Source organism: Podarcis melisellensis (genome assembly GCF_964234715.1).
Source record: "Podarcis melisellensis genome assembly, chromosome: 13".
Lineage (NCBI taxonomy): Eukaryota > Metazoa > Chordata > Lepidosauria > Squamata > Lacertidae > Podarcis > Podarcis melisellensis.
Window position 1 is genome coordinate 27,848,493 of NC_138545.1, and position 22,857 is coordinate 27,871,349.

Sequence of the window (22,857 nt, forward strand, 5' to 3'; positions counted from 1 at the left end):
ATGTGCGTATGTTTTTATTGCTCTCTGCTTTTGCAACACTGTAGTCAAACGAGAAGAGGGAGGAGGGGAAAGGGAAAAAAGAAAAGAGAGGAGGGGAAAACCTTGCATTTGCCACAAATCCTCTTCGCTTGGCGCTTGTAAAACGATCACAAATCACACGCACTCGATTTTAATTCCTTCTGCGACCTCCCCTTTCTTTCCTCCCCCACCTTCAAACGATTGCATCAAGAGGGCGGGGAGGGGGGGGGACAGGGAAGCGATCCGAAATAAATTAAAAAATAAAAACTCGGAAGGAGCAGGAAATAGCTGCAGCGAAGGCACTAGATTATTTCTGAGAGCGGACATATTTTTGGCAACAAGCGGCTCCCCCCCCCCCGAAAAGGTGCCAGTTTCCCTGCCTTGTAAACAACGGGGAAGGGAGGGGAGGAGTTTGTGACTCCCTGTTGGGTATTATTGACACTAATCTCGGTGTTGTTTTCTAGCCGTTGCGTGGAAATGACACTCGTCTATAGATTTTTACAGTCAAATGCCAGGCTTCATATTTTTTGTTCTCCCTCCCTCCCTCTCTTTCTCAATAATCTAATTTTTTCCAGCTCCACCTTTGTTGTTAAGGGCGTCATCTCCGGCTGCAGCCAATCACCTGCTTTCAGAGTTGCCTGTCAAATTAACGCCGATTCCAATACGCAAAAGCGACTTTTACAGACAGACCCGAATGCAATTAGGAGTTATGGGTTGGAGAGGCGGGGAAGGGGGCAGAGGGAGCTAATCAACGCGCCCGCCCTCGCCTTTCCCCTCCCCCCCCGCGTTAAAAACGGGCCGCCGCGGATGAGCGGCGCTCGTCTCTTCTCCGTGATGTTTTTCCACTTGGAACCGGGAATAATTTCTCCGCTTCCCGGGATCTCTGGGATAGGGAGGCGCGTGCGTCACGTCTGCCTGTCTCTCATACAGAACATGGAAGTATGTTCTAATGAGGGGAACACATTAACAGGTAATTTATATTATAAGGATAAGTTTTGGAATTTAAAAGGCAAAGCAAAATGACAAACCCCCAAACCCATTTTGAATCACGAGACCCATCCATTTGGACCCTTCGCTGCCCACCCTGAATCGTACTGCGTTTTGCTTTTACTTCCTCCATTTTCCCTAGCTGTTGGGAATGAGCAAGTGTGTGGAGATTTGAGCATCTGTGCAGTAGCTGTTAAATACGTACCTGTACATTTACTGCAAACTAAATCCCAGTCAGTTCAAGGTAAACTTTCTGCCAAGTAAGGGGACACAGAACTGTAGATTTGGCTGACCCCGACAATGCAGTTTGCATATGTCTACTCAAGCTGCGTGCTCCACTGAGTTCAATGGGGCTTACTCCCAGGTAAGTGTGGTAAGTAATGTAATATATATGTTGCAAACCGTTGTAACAAAGTATTTTTTGAGATAGCAACTTTTGTGCATGGATCAAGTTTTATAGAGGGCACTTATCATATTTATGATTAATTTGTATTCATGCTTTTAATGTTTTTGTTATGTTTTCTAATATATCTTTGGAAAAGCCCAACATCATGGGAATACATACGTACTGATTGTCATGAGTGTGACAGTGAAGATAATAGAAAAGTAGAATTGTAGAGTTGAAAGGGGCCCCTAGCATCATCTAGTCCAACTCTCTTCAATGTGGGGCTGGAACCCATGAATTTGAGATTATGTCTCATGCTCTGCCCACTGGGAACTGAGCTATCCCAGCGGCATAAGATATTGCTCCCATCTCCCCCCTCTGCAGCAAATCGTTTGGTTATCGTTGCTTTGAGAATATTCTGTTGTGCTGCATTTTTGCCATTTTATAGAGAGCAGCTCATTTTTGCTTCTCGCTTAATTTGCTGCTATATGTAAATTCTGTTGGGAGTGGGCTTGCTTCTTCTACCCTTGTCGCTTTACCACGTTGCAGATGAGAAACACAGGCTGCCACGTGGGCATCCCTATAGTATACTGTATAATACAGCATGGGTGAGGAAATGCTAGGCCGGGGACCAAATCTAGCCCTCAGGCCTCTTCTATAGGCCACACCCCTCACCCTCCTACTTCCTACCTTCCTTGAATGTTCTTGCCTGCCTGAAATGTGTCCGTAAGCTCTGATAATGCATCTTGGCAGATTGGGTGGGGAATAGAGAGGGGTGTGTGCTGCATGTTGATAGAAACTATCCTGGTGTACAAAGGTAAATTTCACATCTCTGGCTCCTCACACTTTGGCCTCTGGCCCAACCTACAGCTGCCCCATGGCTCTGGGCCATTTTCTCAGACAGGAGCAGGTCCCCGAGTTTGAAAAAAGCTCTGCACCCCAACTGTAAAATAGACAGTGATGGATTTTTCAACACTTTGTGTACATAGCAAGAAACTTTCTGCTGCACTTATGTTTGGTGAGGTTTGCTGAGTGCTATCTATCACCACCACCCCTACGTCCGTTGATGAGGCACTGCTCAGGGCCGGGGCAACATGTATTTATTAATTTTATTAACCTGTTTTTACATATACAGTGGTACCTCTGGTTACGTACTGAATTCGTTCCGGAGGTCTGTACTTAACCTGAAACTGTTCTTAACCTGAAGCACCACCTTAGCTAATGGGGCCTCCCGCTGCTGCCGCACCGCCGGAGCACGATTTCTGTTCTCATTCTGAAGTAAAGTTCTTAACCCGAGGTACTATTTCTGGGTTAGTGGAGTCTGTAACCTGAAGCGTATGTAATCTGAAGCGCGTGTAACCCAAGGAACCACTGTATAAGAAAACTTTTTTTTTTTTAATGTCCACATACAGGTAAACAAATACCTGTGTGGATACTCATAATGGACCTCAGGTTTCCTGAATTTAGGGAAGGTGGGGAAGTACTGATTGAGAAGAGCCGACAGTAACACACACTGCAAATGCGCCCCATCAAGCTTCGCCCACTAGTGTAGATGGCAATTGAGAGTGCTCAGGTGTGGACGCAGAAAAGTCTGGTCTGTGCAACTCGTGCCCATTTAGCAAGCGGGTTTGTATGCAGCCCTTTTGATAGTTTGCTTCCTACTGGGGACTCACATGACTGAATGTTCGCCCATACATAAACATTAACTTGCATGTGATGGACTTAAACGTTGGCGGAAAAGCAAAGTCAGAAACTGCCCTGCAGAATTTCTTTTATACGATGGAGCATTCAGTTCTTTGAGCCACACATACCTTGCAGTGTGACATGGTGTGGCGGCCTAGACCCAGGCTTGCCACCTCAAAGAGGATGGTAACTTCTGTGGGGCAGAAGTTGGAGAAGCTGTGAGCCTCCAAAGGTTAGATCACAACTTCCATCATTCCCAAGTCTAAGGCTGCCATTCTAGCCAGGGCACCACACTCCTTTCACCTTCTCTTCCTTTGTGCTTTTTCTTCCTTCAGCCCACCTGTACCACAACCTGTTTCCTTCAATGTACCTGCCACATTGAACTGGACTGCTTTGACTGACTTCAGCTTGCCTCTTCAACCTCAATGATTTTGATCTAGTTTTCACACAGGTGGCCAAGCTGTGCCTAGACTGTATCCCTTCAGGTGGAAGATGAAGGTTCATATGATCAAATCTCCTCTGTTTAAAAATACATAAATCCTTGCACCTAGAAAACTAGCAATTCAGGAATAAGGACAGGTGATAACTCTTCCTCTCTTTTAATTTTCTGGGTGGAGGAAATGCTTTTGTCAGTATCATCAGTCTCCAAGACACACTTCTTTAGTGAGTCAACCACAGAACCTCTGTTCACACAAGAGCTGCAGTCCTCAACCCAAATCTCTCCACAGATGGCTGTGCATTCTAGGTATGCTTATTTTGTTTTGCACAGTGAATAAAGCAAAACCGTATGTTAATTTTTTAAAAGCCCTCCTCTTTGTGTCCTAGGGTGCCTCCAGATTATCTATATTTTTCTAGATGGATATAAAAGCATAAAGGAACTCTGTTTGTGCCTTTAAAGTGGATTAAAGCACTTTGTTGCCCCAGCGCAACAAAATACACTGTAAACAAACATCTTTGTGGTTTGGAAAGGGACAGGAAAATGCATTGAAAAGTGTGGGATGAAAGAATGATTAGGGGGAAGACCTGTTAAATCACCCTGCAAGCAAATCGGGATGAATGCTCATTTACATCTAATCACCCATAAACCAATCAACAAATAATGAAGACCGGACATAGTCCAATTGCTACATAAGCTTTGCGCAAGCAAATCAGGATGGATGCTGAATAAACAGGCCGTCCATAATAAATTACTTCATAAAAGCTGTTCACCACCACGAGGTTGTAGAGTATATATTTGTTCAACTTCGGGACCCCCTCACCTGGAATCCAGCAGCCCTAACACAGTTTTTTGTCACCACAAAGTGAAAACTAGGCCTTAATCTCATCCCTTCAGTCAGAGACATTAATCTGACTAACTCCATAGTTGCCTCCAGGATTAAGCCCCCTGCCACTCACCCCACAGCATGGGGGATCCCCAACAACCTTAGTTGCCTCTCCCCTTGGATGCCAGTCCATCTGATTTGCTGAACTCATGACCAGGCTCATTGCTTTGGAGAACTGGCTGCAGCCTTGGCTGCTGGCTTAGCACTTAGCTTCCAGCACACCACCCTATAGCCCCCTACGCCTTGTTTGGCCATAACAGAGCCGCTACCAATCACATTAGAAAAGGCCTGTCCCTACAAAGACGCAAACCCTTCACCTTGAAGAGTGTTCACATGGACTTTAATAACAATGATAATTGACCGTATCCTGCCCCCTGACTCAGTGATTACCCGAAAACTGGTTTGGGGTTGAAAATACAATGAACAAGTTGCTGTTTTTCTTAAAAAAAAGAAAGAAAAGGTTTATTGCTTTTGTTAATTGTCGTTAAAATCAAGAAAACAATTTTAATACAACTGGCTGAATCAATCATATCAAAGTCAATCGGAGAAAAATAACATAAAGGAAATGCAGCACACAATTGCATGCAAAGCGCAGGTGAAATCCTGCATTGTATTTTTTTTTTTAACCTAGCAAAGCAAAAAGCTATTAAAAATGAATTTTAATAAATTACAAAAGCTCATTATCACCAACTTAAAATGTGTACAACAACTAGAGATGCCAACTTTCTTCCTGAGAGGACTCCTCTGCCTTTAACACCTAGATTAAGTGACAAATTTTAATTTTATTTTTTTAAAAATCAGCTAGTAAAGCTTGCCATATCACTGCAATGCCATGCTGGAAAAAATGATCCATCTGTTGAGTTTCTGCCTGTCATGCAGCTGTTAAAGGCAAAGGAAACCTGCTAGATTACCCCCCCCCTCCAAATGGCAACCCTAATTATAGCAGTGTGGCTTCAGGATACAATTACATAGCCCTTAGAGTTTATGTCTTTAATTAATGTAACGTGGAAATGTCGAACTTCAGCCGATACAAGCTAGTGTGGTTAATTCTGTCAAGAAAGAGGGGTCTAGTCTCAAGATCCCCCTTCTCCACATACACGTGCGCACACACAGACACACAACATTAACTAATTAATCGGTCTGTTCAATTTACCATTTTGCTCAGATTAAATGCTGGAATGTGTTTCTTGACTTGTTCCCCCTGAGGCTGCATATATATAAACTCAAACCAATGGTTCATCTAATTTTTTGCCTTCTTAACAGTAGCCAGTTGGCTGATTCTGGGAAACTCACAAGGCATGCTACAAATTGCCTTCCCTTGTAGCTTGCCTTCATAATCTAGTGGTATGCTATTGGTATATCGCCTCTGAAGATGGAGGTTCTCCTGAGTTGTCGTGTCGAACATCCACTGATTGTCCTTGAATCATCAAATCCTTTTAATAATAATAATAATAATAAATAAAAACAACATCACCAGAGCTAGTGTCCATCACTACAGCTTGTGGCAATTAGTTCCATAAATTGGTTATGCAATAGGAAGAAGAAGAAATGCTACCGTTTGTTTCTCCTAATCCTTTTGCTAATTGAATTCATGCTAACCAACCCTTAATTTGAGCCAGGGTTCAGTCCTGCTTTATGCAAAATAGCAACGACGGGCAGAGCACCGCTGGGCATATTGCGACAGCTTTTTGCTTGCAGTGAGTCACCACAGTAGCCCACGCATGCCTGGGATTTAGAAAAGTCAGGCTGCCCATTTTTAAAAAAAATCAAAATGTGGTACCAGATTTGTCTGGTCACTTTCTTTTGAGGAAGTAACCACTAAAAACACTATTTATGCTTGAACAGCTACTGCCAGCTCTGGATTCCTGTTTGTCACAACAAGTGAATTTTTAAAATTATCTTAAATATATTGAAGGATAGCATGACGTGATTCGTATATTCGAGGGGAGATGATGGGGTTGTGCATCAGACCAGGGCAAAAGGGTCTGGAGCATTTCAACAGACAGGTGTAGCACTTGTTAGCCACGTGAGGTAGAATCCAGAGGAGGAAGCTACTTGCCTGAGAGCTTATCATTAGCTATTTGACTTGGTGGCGGTGGCAGCATGTAGGAGCCAGATGAAGGTCAGTGAGGACATATACCTTGATTTAAGGCTGCTGGCTGTTTGAAGAGAAACAGCACCTAGCACACAGCTTTTAGGAGGAGGGTGGAGGATAGGGAACCCCATAAAGCAATGCATGAGATTAGCCATAAATCATTAAGCAGAGCTGCTGTTGGCACATTCATGCACCACTCAGACGGGTGCATATGAGAGTTATTGTAGCTATATGTGTATGCTGTGAAAAAATAAAATATGTACTCTGCAATAAGAATATATTCTGCAAATTTTAAGTCTTGTTTGCAGGCATCTACTCAGCTGTGCTTCCCTGATACAGGTTTTCATATTTTTTTGGTACGTGTTACCATGCAAGGCAGGGGAGGTAAAAGAGAAAGACAGGACCTGCTGGAAGAGATTTACAAGCATTCCCTGTATCACGAGGACTAGAATTCCTTTAAAAATTAAAAAAGTTAAAGAGTCCCGGGACTCCAGCCTGCAGAGGACAACAGATTCTGCACTTTAAACACACACCCATCCCTGGTTATCGTTCTCCATTAAGACAAGCTTATTTTTTGTAGCTAATTCATACTAAAGAGAGCATTTCTCTTAAAGTGGCTTTAATAAGAACATAAAAAGAGCTCTGCTGCCGGATCCAGTCAAAAGCCTATGTGGTCCAGCATCCTGTTCTCACAGTGGCCAGCCAAGATGCCTGTAGGAAGCCCACAGCTAGAATCTCCTGCTATGGGGACTAATATTCAGAGGCACCAGCCTCTACTCCTGGTTGCCACCATGAGCCCTTGATAGATTTTTCTTCCATGAAGAAGTAACATGCTGTTACTTAACTGTAATGGATGCAAACAAGGCAGATTTCTTCTAGATGATGAGACATTTCTTCTAGATGATGCCTTCCAGACTTCTTAGCACCATAGTTTTAGTCCAAGTGGGGCAGGCTAGGGGGGAATTGCAAAAAAGAGTTAAATCTGGGGGGCAGCTTTCCCTTGAACCTGTTTTTTGGGGGGCGGCGATGGACTTCCCCACTGTGCCAGGACATATGGTAACTGATTTTGTTAACCCAACAGCCTTCTCGCTGAAGCAGCAGTCTTGATCCTTCTCCGCAACGGGGTGGTTTTGCCATTCCTCCATATCCCGTTTCTAATCTGAGGTGATGGTTGTTGCTTCTTTCCTTTGCCAGGATGTTGACTTTCTTCGCTGTTTGTTTTTTTCTGTGCCTCATTTGTATGCTCAGAGTTTTCTGATCTAGCATCTCCCAGGTCCGAGAAAGAACATGTCACTTCTTCCCAGCTTCATTTGTGCATCTTGGTCCATTCTGACATTAGCTGTTTGACCCGTCTTGAGGATATAAATTGGATTTTCAGCATTTCTTTCCAAAACTTCATATCGATGTCAGTGGCAGAAGTACTTCCTGCCTTGGGAAGGCCGTGGGTGGGGCTTTCTGCACACAACGGATAATGCCTTACACACATGCATACACACTTGTGTGGAAACACACACACACACACACAGCAGTGGGGTGACAGGTAGTATAAAAAGTGGAGTCCATGGATGCCTCACAATTCTTGCATAGCTTTGATTCCCCCTCGCCCCCAAGTACCTTCTGGGGGCAAAAATATATATTTTCTAAATCTTTGTTAACATTTCACTACAGAACTACAGTGGCTGGTTGAAAAATATCTAAAGCATATGCTAGCTATTTAAATCCTACAGAATCCATGTTTTGTCAAACATGTTATTTACATCTATGGGGTATTTACCAGTATGCCGCTTTTGTATACTGATAAACATACATAAGGGGGAAAACGTTCTCCAGATTCTGGTTTTGTTTGGGGTTTTTTGCCTGGTGTTTTGGGGGAGGTCTCTCGATTCCTTATCTGTCATAAGGATGCAGCACACTGTGTGCTCAAAGAGGCATCTGGACTTCATCATAAACATCCCGGCCTTCTGTCTCATCAAAATCCACTTCAGCATCATCAGCATCCAACTAGAAGGAAATTTGAGGAGAGAGATACTGTTAGAGGTGGTCCAGCAAACCGAGCACTATACTTGGATCTGAGAAACATATGTCTTTCGCCTGTCATGGATGGCTAGGTGGCCTTTGACAGTCATTACACATGAAGCTGTGTTATATATCAAAACAGGCCATTGGTCCAACTAGCCTAATACTGTCTGCTCTGACTGGCAGAGACTCTCCAAGGCCCCAGACAATGGCTCCCTTTCCCTGCTGTGCTATCAAGACACAAGACATGTTCTCTTTCACATTTTGTGGTAGAGGATTCCATGGTTTAACTACGTACTGTGTAGAGAAGTACTTCCTTTTGGATCTCCTGTATCTCAAACCCTTCCATCTCCTAGCTGTGCCATGCAGAGGAAGATCAGTAGTAATGGGCAAGCTATCAGGGAGAGGTGGCCTGCCATTAAAAGGTAAAGGCAAAGGACCCCTGACAGTTAAGTCCAGTCGCGAACGACTTTGGAGTTGCTGCGCTCATCTCGCTTTACTGGCTTAGGGAGCCGACATTTGTCCACGGACAGTTTTTCCGGGTCATGTGGCCAGCATGACTAAGCCAATTCTGGCGAAACCAGAGCAGTGCATGGAAACGCCGTTTACCTTCCTGCCGAAGTGGTACCTATTTATCCCCCCCCACTTCCCTTTCCATCGCGGGGATTTGAACCGCTGACCTTCCGATCGGCAAGCCCTAGGCTCAGTGGTTTAGACCACAGCGCCACCCGCGAATCTTCAATTTGAGGAACGCCTGTAGCATGTCTAAAGCACTCCACAGTTCCTTGGGACATGGTTCGAAAACCACCTCATAGAGCAGAAATGGAGAACTTCCAGGCTTCCCAGACCTTCAGCCAGCATGGCCAGTGACCGGAAATGATGGGAGTTGGAGTCTCAGCACATCTTGAAAGCCATTGGTTCCCCCTCCCTGGCATGGACAACACCCATAGTATATATGTAAAGCAGATGGCTTCTCCTAAAGGATGCTTGGAACTGTAGTTCGTTAACTGCTGGCAGTGGTAGCTTTGCGAGGGGTAAACTACAGTTCCCAGGATTCTTTGGGGCAACAGCATGCTTTAAATATATGGTGCGGATGTGAAATCCAGGTTTTATAAACGAACATTTCCCACAGGGACCACTCTAAAAATCCCAAGCTGTTCCCCTGTTTCTTCCTATTTAGGCCACACAGAGACCTGAATCTAAACCTCCTGTTGCTCAGTGAGCAGGAGGAGCCAAACGATACTCACATATTTGAGTTCAACATTGCTGAAGAAACATGGCAGCAGGTAGCGTCTCACAGGCACTGTCAGGATGAGGAGGAAAGGCAAGGCGAGGGAGGCTGGGGTGGATTTCACTACCCACAGCAAGACCAGGCACAAAATCTGGGTGAAGGTGAAGAGGTGCATCCGCAAAGGCTTTACCTTTAAAGGAAGAAGACCCAAGAAACAGTCAGAGGTGCCAGCAGTCTACCTGTCTCCCGCCTGACAGATTTGTAGACAGATAGATAGCATGGTTCTCAGCCAACAGGTCTGTTGGTAGAGCATGAGACCCTCGTGGGTCTGAGCCCCACATTTCTCCATTGCAAGTGATTGATCTAAATGATCCTCATGGTCCCTTCCAACTCCATGATTCTACGATTCATGAAGCCCAGTTAAACCATTGAAAGTTCAGAAGCAATCCTCCTATCAAAATAAAATGGCCAACTCATACCATTCAAAACAAAACAAATTTCCTTCCAGTAGCACCTTAAAGACCAACTAAGTTAGTTCTTGGTATGAGCTTTCGTGTGCATGCACACTTCTTCAGATACACTGAAACAGAAGTTTCCAGACCCTTCTATATAGTGAGAAGGTAGGGAGGGGTATTACTCAGAAGGGTGGTGGGAATGGGTGATTGGCAGATAGCTGTGATGAGCCTGTTGACAACTCTTAACGACTGCAATAGGTCTTACAGGAAAAAGCAAGGGGTGAGAAGGTGAAAAATGGCTTTGTCATGTATAATGAGATAAGAATCCAAGGTCTTTGTTCAGACCAGGTGTCTCCATGGTTTTAAGTTTGGTGATAAGTTGCAATTCAGCAGCTTCTCTTTCCAGTCTATTTTTGAAATTCCTTTGTAGTAAAACAGCTACTTTGAGATCTTGTATAGAATGCCCTGGGAGATTGAAGTGTTCTCCTACTGGTTTCTCTGTCTTGTGATTCCTGATGTCCATTTTTCACCTTCTCACCCCTTGCTTTTTCCTGTAAGACCTTTGGAGTCGTTAAGAGTCGTCAACAGGCTCATCACAGCTATCTGCCAATCACCCATTCCCACCACCCTTCTGAGTAATACCCCTCCCCACCTTCTCACTATATAGAAGGGTCTGGAAACTTCTGTTTCAGTGTATCTGAAGAAGTGTGCATGCACACGAAAGCTCATACCAAGAACTAACTTAGTTGGTCTTTAAGGTGCTACTGGAAGGAAATTTGTTTTGTTTTGACTATGGCAGACCAACACGGCTACCTATCTGTAACTCATACCATTCAGTATGCCTCAACTTTTCTCTGTGTGGGCATCTTCCTATGAAGCTGCCAAGCACCGATTGAGGCCATTGAAACCGCCTAGCCTGTGATGGTTCACTCTGATTGGCCATGGACCTCCAAGGCCTCAGCACTGCTGCCTAAGGCCTCTTTAGCTGAAGAGACTGAACCTGGAAGTTCCTGTATGTGATGCACATGCTGTACCCCTGAGTTACAGCCCCACCTGGGGCTATTTCAGTGCATTTCTCTTTGCAACGAAGTTCTAAACTGGGATGGCGGGCCTTAATGTTACTTGGAGGCCATCATCTGCCTCTTCTCGCCAGGAAACCTTCCTTCCCCCTTCTCCTGTATCACTGGGCAGCCATGTTGTCAGATGCACTCTTGTGCTTCATTATGACTCCCATGTCTTCTGGTTCTGTTTGAAGGCACAGAAAACAGACTAAGCCATGGTGAATCCCATATCGATCCAAGCCTCCAGCTGGAGTTAAGCTGAAATCAGGCCCCTTCCAACTCTACGATTCTTAAAAATTTAGGTTCAAGATCAGAGAATAGAATGGTCAATTGAGAAGGGGGGGGGGGAGAGAACTAAAGAGGCTGCAGCTTTTCTGGAAACTATATTTTCTGCCACAAAAGTACTTCATTCCCTCTCTTATCCCACAAGTGACTCATTTGACAAAGCAAATATACTTTCTACATGCTCAGAGGCATCCTGAATACTTTTCAAGTTTCAGTTAGAGCCCTGACATTAACACACAGGGCCAGGTTCTACAACTGAGCACCAGGTCTACTGAAGCCTTTTAGATATATCCATGACTATCAGGGACCCCATATGATTGTTTCAAACAGTAAGGTTCCTAGCCTGCGGGGATTTATCTGTTTCGTCCACCACAGCTCTCCCTGATCCCCTGAGCTTACTTTTCTAACGTAAGGCACATCCGGGTAGTATTTGGGCGGCTTCAGCATGAGAAGGATTCGGTCGTAAAGCTGGATCCCATTTAGGGATGTCACCCCCATGTACAGGAAGATGCCGAAGAGCACGGAAAGTGGAATGAGCTTCAGGATGGGCTCCATGAAGATGGAAAGGCCTGCAGGCGGGTAAAAAGCAATGGCACATGACTGTAAAATTGTGGACTGATAAGATGTTAAGGGGTTGGAAACAAAGAAATACAGCTGTAAATCTTAAACTTTAAGAAAACTCAAAAGGGACCTGACTAAAGATTGATCGATGAGTTGCTCGAAAAAATGGTAAAACAAGGATGTGGCGAAGGGAAGGCATGGGGAAGTCAATTTTTGTTGTTTGTTTTTAATGTTTGTGTTTGTTTTGTTTGTTCTTATTATGTGAAAAAACCAATAAAACATTTATAAAAAAAAAAAAGCAATGGCACATGTTACTTAGGATGGCACGTCTTCAGCTGGAAGGTGACACCAATGGAGATCTCCTCCCCAATTGGAAGGCACACAAACAACAATCACCACCCAGCAAGCCAACTGTCCACCTGGCTCTCTGTTCTGTCTACCAAGAGTTACAAGTTAAGATACCACAGCAGAACTTGATGGCGATAATTAATCCCCTGTTCATTATTTCCCCAGCATCTGGTTTTCAAGATGTCACCAAGCATGGGGGTTGCACCACTTCTTATCATGGCTAGTAGACCTAGTAGCCACCTTGATGGCTTTACCCAGTTCTTCTCAAAATAAACTTATTCTAGAGACTATCAGAACATGGCAATGAGATCCACGGGTGAATTAAGGATTTGTGAGAACAGGTATTTCCTCAAATCTGCTACCTATCAAGTCTAGCAGATTATTCATACTAGTTTGAAACTGAACCCATAATTTCCCCTCTTTCATCCAGCCTTTCCACACCTCTTTCATACAAAGGTGGGCAGTGCCAAGCTACAAGAGGAAGGGCAGAAACTGGGGGTGGGGATACTTTCCCAGTGTCTGCCCCATTCATATATAACCACGGGGTAAACCTATGGCCCTCCAAATATTCTTGGACTCCAAGGCCTATCAGCTCAAGCCAATATGTCCAGTATTGGGAGATGCAATCCAACAACACATGCAGGGTCACAGGGTTCCCACGCCTGATGTATAAAGCGAGTGATAAAGTTTTCGGTGAAAAGCGAGAGCTGGGTTGAGAGAAAAGTGCCTAAGTGGAAGCAAAGGAGTGCAGGGCAGTAAGGTGGGGGATGTTCAGCTCTTCTCATCTCTTTGCGCTCCTTTCACTGGGAAAATTGGACACCTTGCCGCACCCTGCTTTATGAGAGAACAGGGAAGAAATGGGAGCAAACATGCCTGCCCAAAGCTATACAGCAGCTTAGGGCCTTATCAGGATCACTTGGCAACTGCGTTGGTAACCTTGAGACTGGATAACTGCAACACACTCAATGTGGAGCTGCTGTTGGGCCTGGTCCAGAAGCTCCAGGCAGAATGTAGCAGTGACACTGTTGATGGGAACAGGCACCTGAGAGGAACTTCTGCTGCCCATATAATACTGGGCCAGATTCAAGGTGTTGAAATACAAAGCCCTGAACAACTTGGCTCCAGGAAAACCTAAGGAACCCCTGAGCTCTTTACATCCTAGCCCAATCACTGAGATCCACCAGAGGAGCACTGTTACTTATCCCTTGCATTTCAGAGACCTGACAGGTGGTCAACCAGAAATCAGGCTTTTAGTGTCACCAATCCCATGTTAATGGAACACTCTTCCAGCAGAGATTTGGGAAGCATCCTCATTTTTTTACTCTCAGGCATCTTTTGAAGACCTTTTTATGCGGATAGGCCTTTGCAGCTGTTTAAATTTTTGTTAGCCACTCACCTTTTTTTACATTAAAATTATTATTTATTAAATTGATATGCCACCCTTCATCTGAAGAGCACAATACTAAAAACCCAATAGTATTACAACACTAACAGCAGCAATATATAATTGTGTATCAGAGAGGTGCCTTCAGTATTGCCTAGTTGGTGTCTGCTCTTTCAACAGACCTCATAAAATATTTATCAGTAAACCTTTTTTGTCATTTATGAATTAGTTTTTATTAAAGATATTCTTGTGTTAGCCACTCACCGTAATAATTATCTGTATTTTTATTTTTTTTAGATCGTATTCTACATTTCAACATTGTACACCTCCCTGAAATTTCATGAGATGGCAGTATAAAAATACTTATTTTGTAAGTAAATAGTATCTACTTTGATCCCTAGACACCCTCAAAATTGGAATCTGTATCAGAAGAACTCACCTACAAGAATGGCCACCAGCAAGCCAGTGATCCTTTGCTCCTTGACTTCCTGGACATGGGCCTTCTCCCCTGGGACTGTAGTCTTGGACATCACCGTCAGGGCATTAGCATGTGTGACAGTCCTCACTGTGGTGGCACTGAGCCAAGGTGCGCCGAAAAGGGGTGCGATACCCCCCAAGCCAACAATTAGAAGCAGGTCTAGATGGAAACCTGAACCCTTCACCAGCTTCCTTTCAGGTTTGCTCACAATCAGCCTGAAGAAGAATAAGAAGAAGGGGGCAGGGAGGAAATGAAGAAGAAAGTGGGTTGCGGGCAGCTAAATCCTACACAGAGAGTAGAACCACGGAAATTAATAGTTTACCCATGCCCAGTATTTCTAATGGGTCAACTCTAGGTATGACTAGCATTGGATACAACCTAATATTTATTTGACATGATTCTATGACAGATTGGACACCCCAACAACCGTGATATAACTAAGCATTGCTACCAGGTGACAACTCAAAGTGGCATCTGCGTACAGGGACATTGATAGGGGCTGGCTCAAATGTCCTAAGCTTTGGGTCTTTTATGCCAGTAAGACTTGTATTTGCCCAGGGGCACATGCAACAGCTGGGTGGAGAGGGGAAGGTAGTGCATGCGTGTGTGAGAGAATGATCCTGTTTTCTTTTTAACATGCCCATAAGAAGCATTTATTGCCAAAGCAATTCAGGTGGGATGGAGGTGTCCAATTCACATATAAGTATACTGGGTGTAGAAAATCACATTGGCATGCCATAGCTCAGAGTAAGCCGTCACAGCAGGAGACAAAGCTTGTTTTTCTTCTCTGAGTTACGTTTGCAGCTATGCTTATAAATTAGCATATGCAAATGTTATTCAAATCTGTATTGGTGTCTGCTCTTTCAACAAACCTGATAAAATATTTATCAATAAACCTTTTTTGTTGTTTATGAGTTGGTTTTTATTAAAGAGACAGCTTTCCAGGTCATGTGGCCAGCATGACTAAACTGCTTCTGGAACAACGGAACACCGTGATGGAAGCCAGAGCGCACAGAAACGCCGTTTATCTTCCCACTGCAGTGGTACCTATTTATCTACTTGCACTGGCATGCTTTCGAACTGCTAGGTTGGCAGGAGCTGGGACAGAGCAACGGGAGCTCACCCTGTCATGGGGATTCAAATCGCTGACCTGATCGGCAAGCCCAAGAGGCTCCAGTGGTTTTAGACCACAGCACCACCCGTGTCCCAAGTACCTAGCAACACCCTCACTGCAGTAGATACAAAACTTGACCCTTGTGGCTGCTTTTCTTTCCTATACACTCTCCAAATTCCTTACGTGGTGATCTGTGACTCCAAGAAGATGAGGATGAAGACCAAGAGGGCTGGCACAATGGAAGCGAGCGCCATCCACCAGGGAAATTCCCCACGTTCTCCAAGTGGATGAACAAACCAGCTCCTTGCTGGATGGGTGGTATCAAGGCCTTTGGGGACTTTCAGTTTCTGTGAGGAAACAAGCAAAATGAATACGGATGAACTCTAGTTCTGTTGCCCCCCAGTGCATTATTTTAGGTTGACAACCCCAGACAGGAAAGTGAGCCAGTGCTCATTTTTTTCTGCTTGGAAAGGATATAAAAACCTGGAATCCACTGGACTTAGACAGAAGGAAGGAGAGGGTGTTACTGATAGTGACCAGCTACTCACCTGACTATAGGTGGTTTCAATAAAGTAGTCTACCAATGCCATGAGGAAGATGGCAATAGGGACACCAAAGTCACCAATCACACGGCGGATCTGTCAAAAAATAAGAAGTAAGAAAGAACCACATTAATTCAGCAATATAGGGCTGGAGGTGAGAGGTGAATAAGACCAGCTGAATCTTTGGAAATGAGATAGAGCAGAGGTTCTCAGCTACCACGGCAGGTATCCACACTGACCCCGGAGACAAAGGAAATATAACTAATTCAGTTTTAAAAGTTTTGATCTGATTATGGGAAATATGACCTTCCCCTTCAAACATGCAAAGTGTGGAACTTAAAAAAAAAAGGGGTAATACTGCCAGAGACTGTTTTTGTTGGGTGATTTACAGACCTCAATGTTGATAAGGGAATGTTTAGACTCAGCTTAAAAGGGGGACAAACTCAGAAACTGCACCAGCAACCCTTTAGTCATATATTGTGACTGATACACTGGGCTGTGCATATTCTGCAGTCAAAACAATTTCATACCACAGCTGCACCAAATTCTGCAAGCCATGTTAGGCTGTTCTGTCAGCATGCTTTTTATTTTGGTGCTTTTTATGTTCTGTAATGTGTTTTGATGTTATATACGGCCCTGGGATCATTTGATAAAGGGCAGTATATAAATTGAATTCATCATCGCCATCATCATTTTGCATTTTAAGCACATTTGCTTACATTGGTAAAATTTATGCTACTTCTTTGGTAGGCTACAGCACAATGTTACACATTTTTAACTGGAAGTTAAATCCCACTGGGTTCCGTGGGGGAATTATCCCCATGTAAGTGTGCATAATATTATAGCCTTAGTCACTGGAATGAAAGGGCTGTGGAGGAAACCCCATCCGTTTCCTTGAAATCCTGCTTTTTCTCCTTTTTGGCTTCTGTGAAGTTATTGCCCATACACTTTTACATGTGCCTCTGAAGCATCAGAGCTCAGTTTTTACCAAAACAGGTTTTTAAGATGTTGACTTCTATGCCTAGTATAACTCCAAGGGCCTTCTGGCGGTGAGGCAAGAAGTGAGGTTAACAGGGAACCAGGCAGAGGGCCTTCTCGGCAGTGACGCCCACCCTGTCAAACGCCCTCCATCAGATGTCCAGGAGATAAGTAACTATACAACCGTTAGGAGGCATCTGAAGGCAACCCTGGTTAGGGAAGTTTTTAATGTTTTATTATGTTTTTTAATATGCTGGAAGCCACCCAGAGTGGCTGGGGGCAATCCAGTCAGATGGGTGGGGTACAAATAATAAAATGGTGATGATGATTAAAGAAAACTTAGTTGATGAGGCGATTAATGGATTAAACATGCATCAACTTCCTTATGAAAAAAAAGGATATTTTGGTTTTAGATGATGCACACATCTATTGCAGCAAGTATATTAGAAGAGGCTTTCCTTCTTATCTCTAATATCAGAAGCAATGCTTCTTAAAAGATAGCACCTGTCATATCTGCTTTTTATAAGCACTTGTGATAAAAATAACAACAAAAAATGTTAAATCTGCTTTCCAATCAGTTGGCACGTTATAAATTGATTAATGTAATTGATGAAACATTGCAGCTCTGTTTATTACTCTTTAATACTTCAGGTACAATGTGGTAGGAATGCTAAGGAAGCCCCATTTATTCTAAACCAATTTGCTGACCAAAATACTTCTCCCAGTGTCTTGTTGCTTCAGTTTGAAGTCTGCCCTTCGCTATTTAAATCCAGTTGTAGGTTGGCCATTATGCAGAGATAGAACGAACTTGTTAGTGCAGGCACAGACTTAAGCCGTCCCCTTCCAAAATCCGCAAACATGCCAAAGTCCTACTTCACTCGTGCAATGTAGGATTTACCTTGCCAGGAAAGAAACTGCTGTTCTTGAATTGGCGCAAGAAAAAGGCGATGAAAAACGTTCCTGCCATGAGAATAAGGGCAAGCAGGGCTGTGTTGGGTACAGGATAGTCTGGATCCCCATTTAGAACAGTGTTGTTATAGGCTGGCTGCAGAGGGAATTTCTCAAAAATCTGTAAGAGGGAAGATGTGTTAGAATGTGGAATGGACAGTGGGAAGGACTTGAGACGCCATACAACACAGCCAACTAAAATTAGCACACGTGCCCACACCACCACCCAAATCATGTTGTTACATGCAGCAAAATAATTCCTACCCTTTCTCCCGCAGCACACAAGTCTTAGACCTGGTCTACGTATGAAGCAGAGGGAGGTGATAGAGTTGACTGCACCATTTTAGAATACAGGCAGTGGGGTACCATTTTGAATCCCCATCGTGTAAAAGAAAGAAAGAAGTGTCCCTCCACCTTCAGTCTGAAATCATACAGCAAATTCTGCTACCTAAGATCTCTAGCCCTTCGCTCCGCTGCAAACATAGATCAGGCCTAGTTTATGTTGCGAACCACCCTGTGATCTTTGGATGAAGGGAGGCATACAAATTTAGTCAATAAAATAAGTAACAAAAATATATTGTGCAGACCTCAGTGCTAACAGGGACTCAAGGTTGAAACCTCTGCCCCTGTTCTTAGGTCCTTGCCCCACATTTCTGCTGCTTATCCTTCAAACATCTGTCTCCAAAAGGCTCGTCTCCTATGCACTTAGTCCACCTAGTCTAATTTCTAAACATTTGCAAGAGCTCCATTTCATTCTCCCTTCTTCTGACATGATGTTTTCAATCTCTCCTTTCTTGCTTTTGCTCTTCAGTTTCTATGGAAACCATGTCCTGACAGCCTCGCTTCCTGTGGCCAAATTGTTACCAGGGAGGGGCAGAGGGAGAGGAGGGGCTACCTATAGCAATTCTAGTGGATTTCAGAAGGTGGAGACTGTAGTAGGTGTCACCGTCATCATAATATGTAGTTATGCATGGTCAAAGATTTGGGGGCAGTGGAGGGGGGGGGGTACGGTGTAACAAGCTGAGACAAAAGGACACATCTCAGTAGTAGAAATGCAATAATACACAGGGAACATCAATTGAGATTAACAGCACATATTAATGCATGTGGGAGATACACTGTTCGCTTATGAACTTAGTGGGTGGCTTTGGATAAAGTCTTGTGCCTCCTGGTCTTGGTTTTTCCATCTGTAAAATGGGAATAAAAGTGGCAGGGCTGGTTGCCACTGAGAACAAACACGCAAACGACTGTATATTTGCGATAAAAAAAAACCTTGCAACTTTTGTTCAAAAAAAGCTTGTGGGGATAAGATCTGAGAACCTCGAAGTCCTGTCTCTTGCTCATCTGATGACCCAAAATAATGGGATGGAGAACACTGAGAAAGATGCTTGAGGTGCAAATGACTAACATGAAACACAGCTGCTGTTTTTCACATATTGCCTCCAAGACAACGGTTAATTAAAGAAGCAGCATGACACCATCAAGCTCTGAAATGGAGTGAGGCAGGCAGAAACCGAGCAAGCTGCGAGAGTTATAATGAACAATAACTGGTTTAATATCTTGGTTTCTGTTATATAGTTTTTAGTTTGACATCCATCTTGGAACCACTCCCAAAGGCCATAGGCATGCTCAGTTCCAAATTTTTCCTCAAGAAACACTTTTGGCCACTAGGTGGCAGCTTCATAAACATATCTTACATGCATACCGTGTGTCTTTAACAAAACATTGTAAGGAAGATGCTGTGTGTTCCTTGTAACATACGGTTTGGGCCTGAGCTTCCCTGTGCTCCTTTGGGAGGAAGTAGTTTCCTCAGTCACAGAGCTAAAATTCCAAGCTCTGGACCATACAATTTACAGTTTCCAGGATTTTTTTGAGGGCAGTCGTGTGCTTTAACTGTATGGTGTGATCTGCCTGAAGACAACATGAAAAGTCTGAAGACGGGTCATTTTTCATGCTCAGAACTCAAGACCAAGAGCCCAGCCACACTTCCATTTCCCCTGTGATTTCTGGTCACAGAGCTGAAATTGACTGAGCGACATTAGGCATGGCCTTTTGGAATGGATGTCAGATGGCAAAGGGCCTTTTCAGGTGTAGGTAGATTTGGCGTCAAGACTGCGATTTTGTGGCCTCGGGTGGCAGTTTCAGGCCTTGGGCAGAATCCTTTAGTCTATCTTCCTAAATGGGGGGGGGGGCGTGAAGCAGTGACCCACACACCCCATGCGGTGGTGATCCCAGGGTTCCCCGTTAAAGGGGTCGTTTTGAGGGGAGGCATTGGCCATACGCTGAGAGGTTGTCATTGCTCTGCCCTGCAATGGCGGGGAAACAGGGGGCGGGCTCTCTGCTTGAAAATATGTTCTCCAGAGCCAGCCCAATCCCCACACATTCTGGATAACCCTGATGTCTTCCAGATCCCTGGCTGGGGACTGGGAAGGATAAATGCCCAATGCCTGAGCCAAGGTCTCTCTACATCTGAAACCTAATAAAGTTGTGGCAATTTTAATCCCATAGCACATTTTCTTGAGTCATTATTCTGCTCGGGGGTCACCTGGGGTTAGGGGGACTCCGCCTATCCACATAATAATAATAATAATAATAATAATAATAATAATAATAATAATGCCTCTTGGACAAATGATAATGTGGATGGGCCCCAAATCTCTCAGGATCCAGCATTAAAGCACAAAGGAAGCCAAGCCACACATGAGACAATGGAAAATAGGTACTATGTACAGCTCAGTGCTCAAACACGGCCATGACGGACCAACTTTCAGCCCTGCCTCACGGGTCTTGAGGAACCCTGTGGCCACGAAGCAGCCTGTTCCTTGTGCCAGCAAAGTCGCTCCCTCACAAAAGCAAAGGAAGGGAGGGAGAATGAAATATAAGCCATGTTACCTTGTAGAGTTTGAAGAAAGTCTCATAGATGAAGATGAGGGAGATGAGGAAGGAGAAGATCTCCTGGGTGTAGCGGGAGATGTAACGGACCAGGAAGCTGCCCTCAAAAGCCACCACCACCAATACCAATATTATAAGCCAGAGGCCGATCCAGACTCTCCCCGGATGGTACTCAATCTCTAAACTCTGACAAAACTGTGTAGAGAGAAACGGGTGGGGTGCAGAGAGGAAAGCACAGGAGAAGCTAGTGAGATGTTGATGGTTCTTTCCCCCTCAGTTGAACTTGCTCTGGAGTTAAACAGCTATCCAGAATGTAGAGTATTGGCCCTTCTCGTGATTCGCTACACGGGCCATGCTGAAATCTTGTACCCCATTCCTCCTGTGAAACCTGCATAGACATTTATAGCCAGGTCTGTGTACAGTGGTACCTTGGATTGAGTACTTAATTCATTCAGGAGGTCCGTTCTTAACCTGAAACTGCTCTTAACCTAAAGAACAGTTTAGCTGCACCACTTTAGCTACTGGGGCCTCCTGCTGCCGCCACGCCGCCGGAAAACAATTTCTGTTCTCATCCTGAAGCAAAGTGCTTAACCTGAAGCACTATTTCTGGGTTAGCGGGGTCTGTAACCTGAAGTGTATGTAACCGGAAGCATATGTAACCCGAGGTACCACTGTATAGTGCACAGGTGCTTCTGGTCACAGCAAGCAAGCAGAGTTTGGTACATGTGAGGTTCAACATCTTAAGAATCTGAGCTTTGTTCTTTTAAAAGGAAGCAAGCTTCTACCATTTATGATAGGAATGTGAATGTTTTTAGACTCCCAGCTCCCATCCATCCCTGATCATTGGTCATGTTGGCTAAGGAGTCCAACAACATCTGGAGGGCAAGATGCTCCCCACCCCGTCTTAGGGTTATGGAAATATACCTGCAAACGCTCAGGCAGAATCGTTTTACTGGATCAAAAGCTGCCTAATCTAGCATTCTGTCTCCATCTGTGATCATCTAGAACCACCTGGAACGTGGTTAGGGTTCTGTGCTGTTCTTGGTAATGAGAGATATACTGCCTGCAAACATGGAAGTTCCATTTCATGGAACAGCTAATGACCATGAATAATAGAACTGTCCTCCATTTCGAATTCGCCTGTTTTAAAAGCAATGTAAACTACTGTAATGGTCCTCACTACATCTTATGGTAACCATTGAATGGACAGGTGATCTCCATTGATTGGCAGGGTGGATCTGGGGACTGCCTAAGTTTAAAGAAGCTTTTCAGTGTGTTGAAACAAGTAATCATTCAACAGGGATGTTATTTATAGCAGGATACCTACCCCATAAAAGGCTTCTTCAAAGACCAGAAGGGGGCCAGAAAAGCCAATCACAAGCAAAGGTTGAGCTCCAAGCAAGCAGAAGATGACACCCTGGACTGCCGTGGAGATCAGAAGCTCAGATACTCCCATCTGCTTGTCAGTCTTCTCACCTGGAAGCAACAGCAGATTATAGGCAAGAAAGAAGAAACCTGGGGTGTTTCCTGCTTTAAGAAACTTAAGAGATCTAACTGGCACATCAGTAAGAGGGCTGAAAATTTTTGAACTGGAGATGGACAATGCTTCTTCTTAAGAGAAGTTTAACTTCTCAAGGCACATCCTTATTTCTTTTGTCTCGCTGTTGATAACAAAACAAAAGCCTGCTTGTCGAAGCTGAAAGTGACATGAGTGGAGGCACACCATGAGCAAAAATCCCCAGCCTTAATTACTGTAATGAGTTTGGGGTTGTGGGTGGCCTTGGTTTTCAGGGTCCCCTCCAGCCCTGTGATTTTATAGCTGTAAGACAGGATTCTGCAAAAGAAACAACAACCAGGAAGGGGGCGACTGCTAAAATGGTCAAACTATTTTCCTTGCTAAGTAAATAACCAGGTCTATTAAGTATCTGCTTTGTAATGTAAGCTAGAGATCTTTCCGGAAGGTGTGCCAGAGTATATCTTTCTTGTTCTTCCCTGATCCCCTGGCTGGAGGAGATGTCACCAAGGTCTCTTAGTTTACCATGAAAAGAATAAAATAAATGTCAAAAAATAAATT

The 22,857-nt window shown here is 44.2% G+C and overlaps 1 protein-coding gene and 1 long non-coding RNA gene across 5 annotated transcripts in view; one reads left to right on the forward strand and one right to left on the reverse strand.

The window, feature by feature from the left end:
* The first annotated feature begins 160 nt into the window (after positions 1 to 160).
* LOC309355599 lies at positions 161 to 14,344 on the forward strand. 3 transcript variants are annotated; one of them, XR_014162546.1, is made up of 3 exons: positions 161 to 988; positions 3,409 to 3,818; positions 14,233 to 14,344. It is a non-coding gene; the product is annotated as an uncharacterized lncRNA (long non-coding RNA). The 3 variants fall into 3 exon arrangements; XR_014162547.1 differs by having other exon boundaries at positions 14,129 to 14,238; XR_014162548.1 differs by lacking the exon at positions 14,233 to 14,344 and having other exon boundaries at positions 3,409 to 5,847.
* Positions 7,093 to 22,857, reverse strand: part of SLC4A1 (solute carrier family 4 member 1 (Diego blood group)) — a 43,769-nt gene continuing 28,004 nt past the window's right edge. For both annotated transcript variants that reach the window (XM_081886237.1, XM_081886236.1), the window contains 9 exons: positions 22,111 to 22,259; positions 20,784 to 20,978; positions 17,842 to 18,012; positions 15,972 to 16,061; positions 15,607 to 15,770; positions 14,271 to 14,524; positions 11,938 to 12,107; positions 9,754 to 9,927; positions 7,093 to 8,491 (listed from right to left, as the gene is read on the reverse strand). In XM_081886237.1, the coding sequence (XP_081742363.1) occupies positions 8,411 to 8,491; positions 9,754 to 9,927; positions 11,938 to 12,107; positions 14,271 to 14,524; positions 15,607 to 15,770; positions 15,972 to 16,061; positions 17,842 to 18,012; positions 20,784 to 20,978; positions 22,111 to 22,259 (1,448 nt within the window). In that variant the 3' untranslated portion in view covers positions 7,093 to 8,410. The remainder of the gene's footprint in view (positions 8,492 to 9,753; positions 9,928 to 11,937; positions 12,108 to 14,270; positions 14,525 to 15,606; positions 15,771 to 15,971; positions 16,062 to 17,841; positions 18,013 to 20,783; positions 20,979 to 22,110; positions 22,260 to 22,857) is intronic.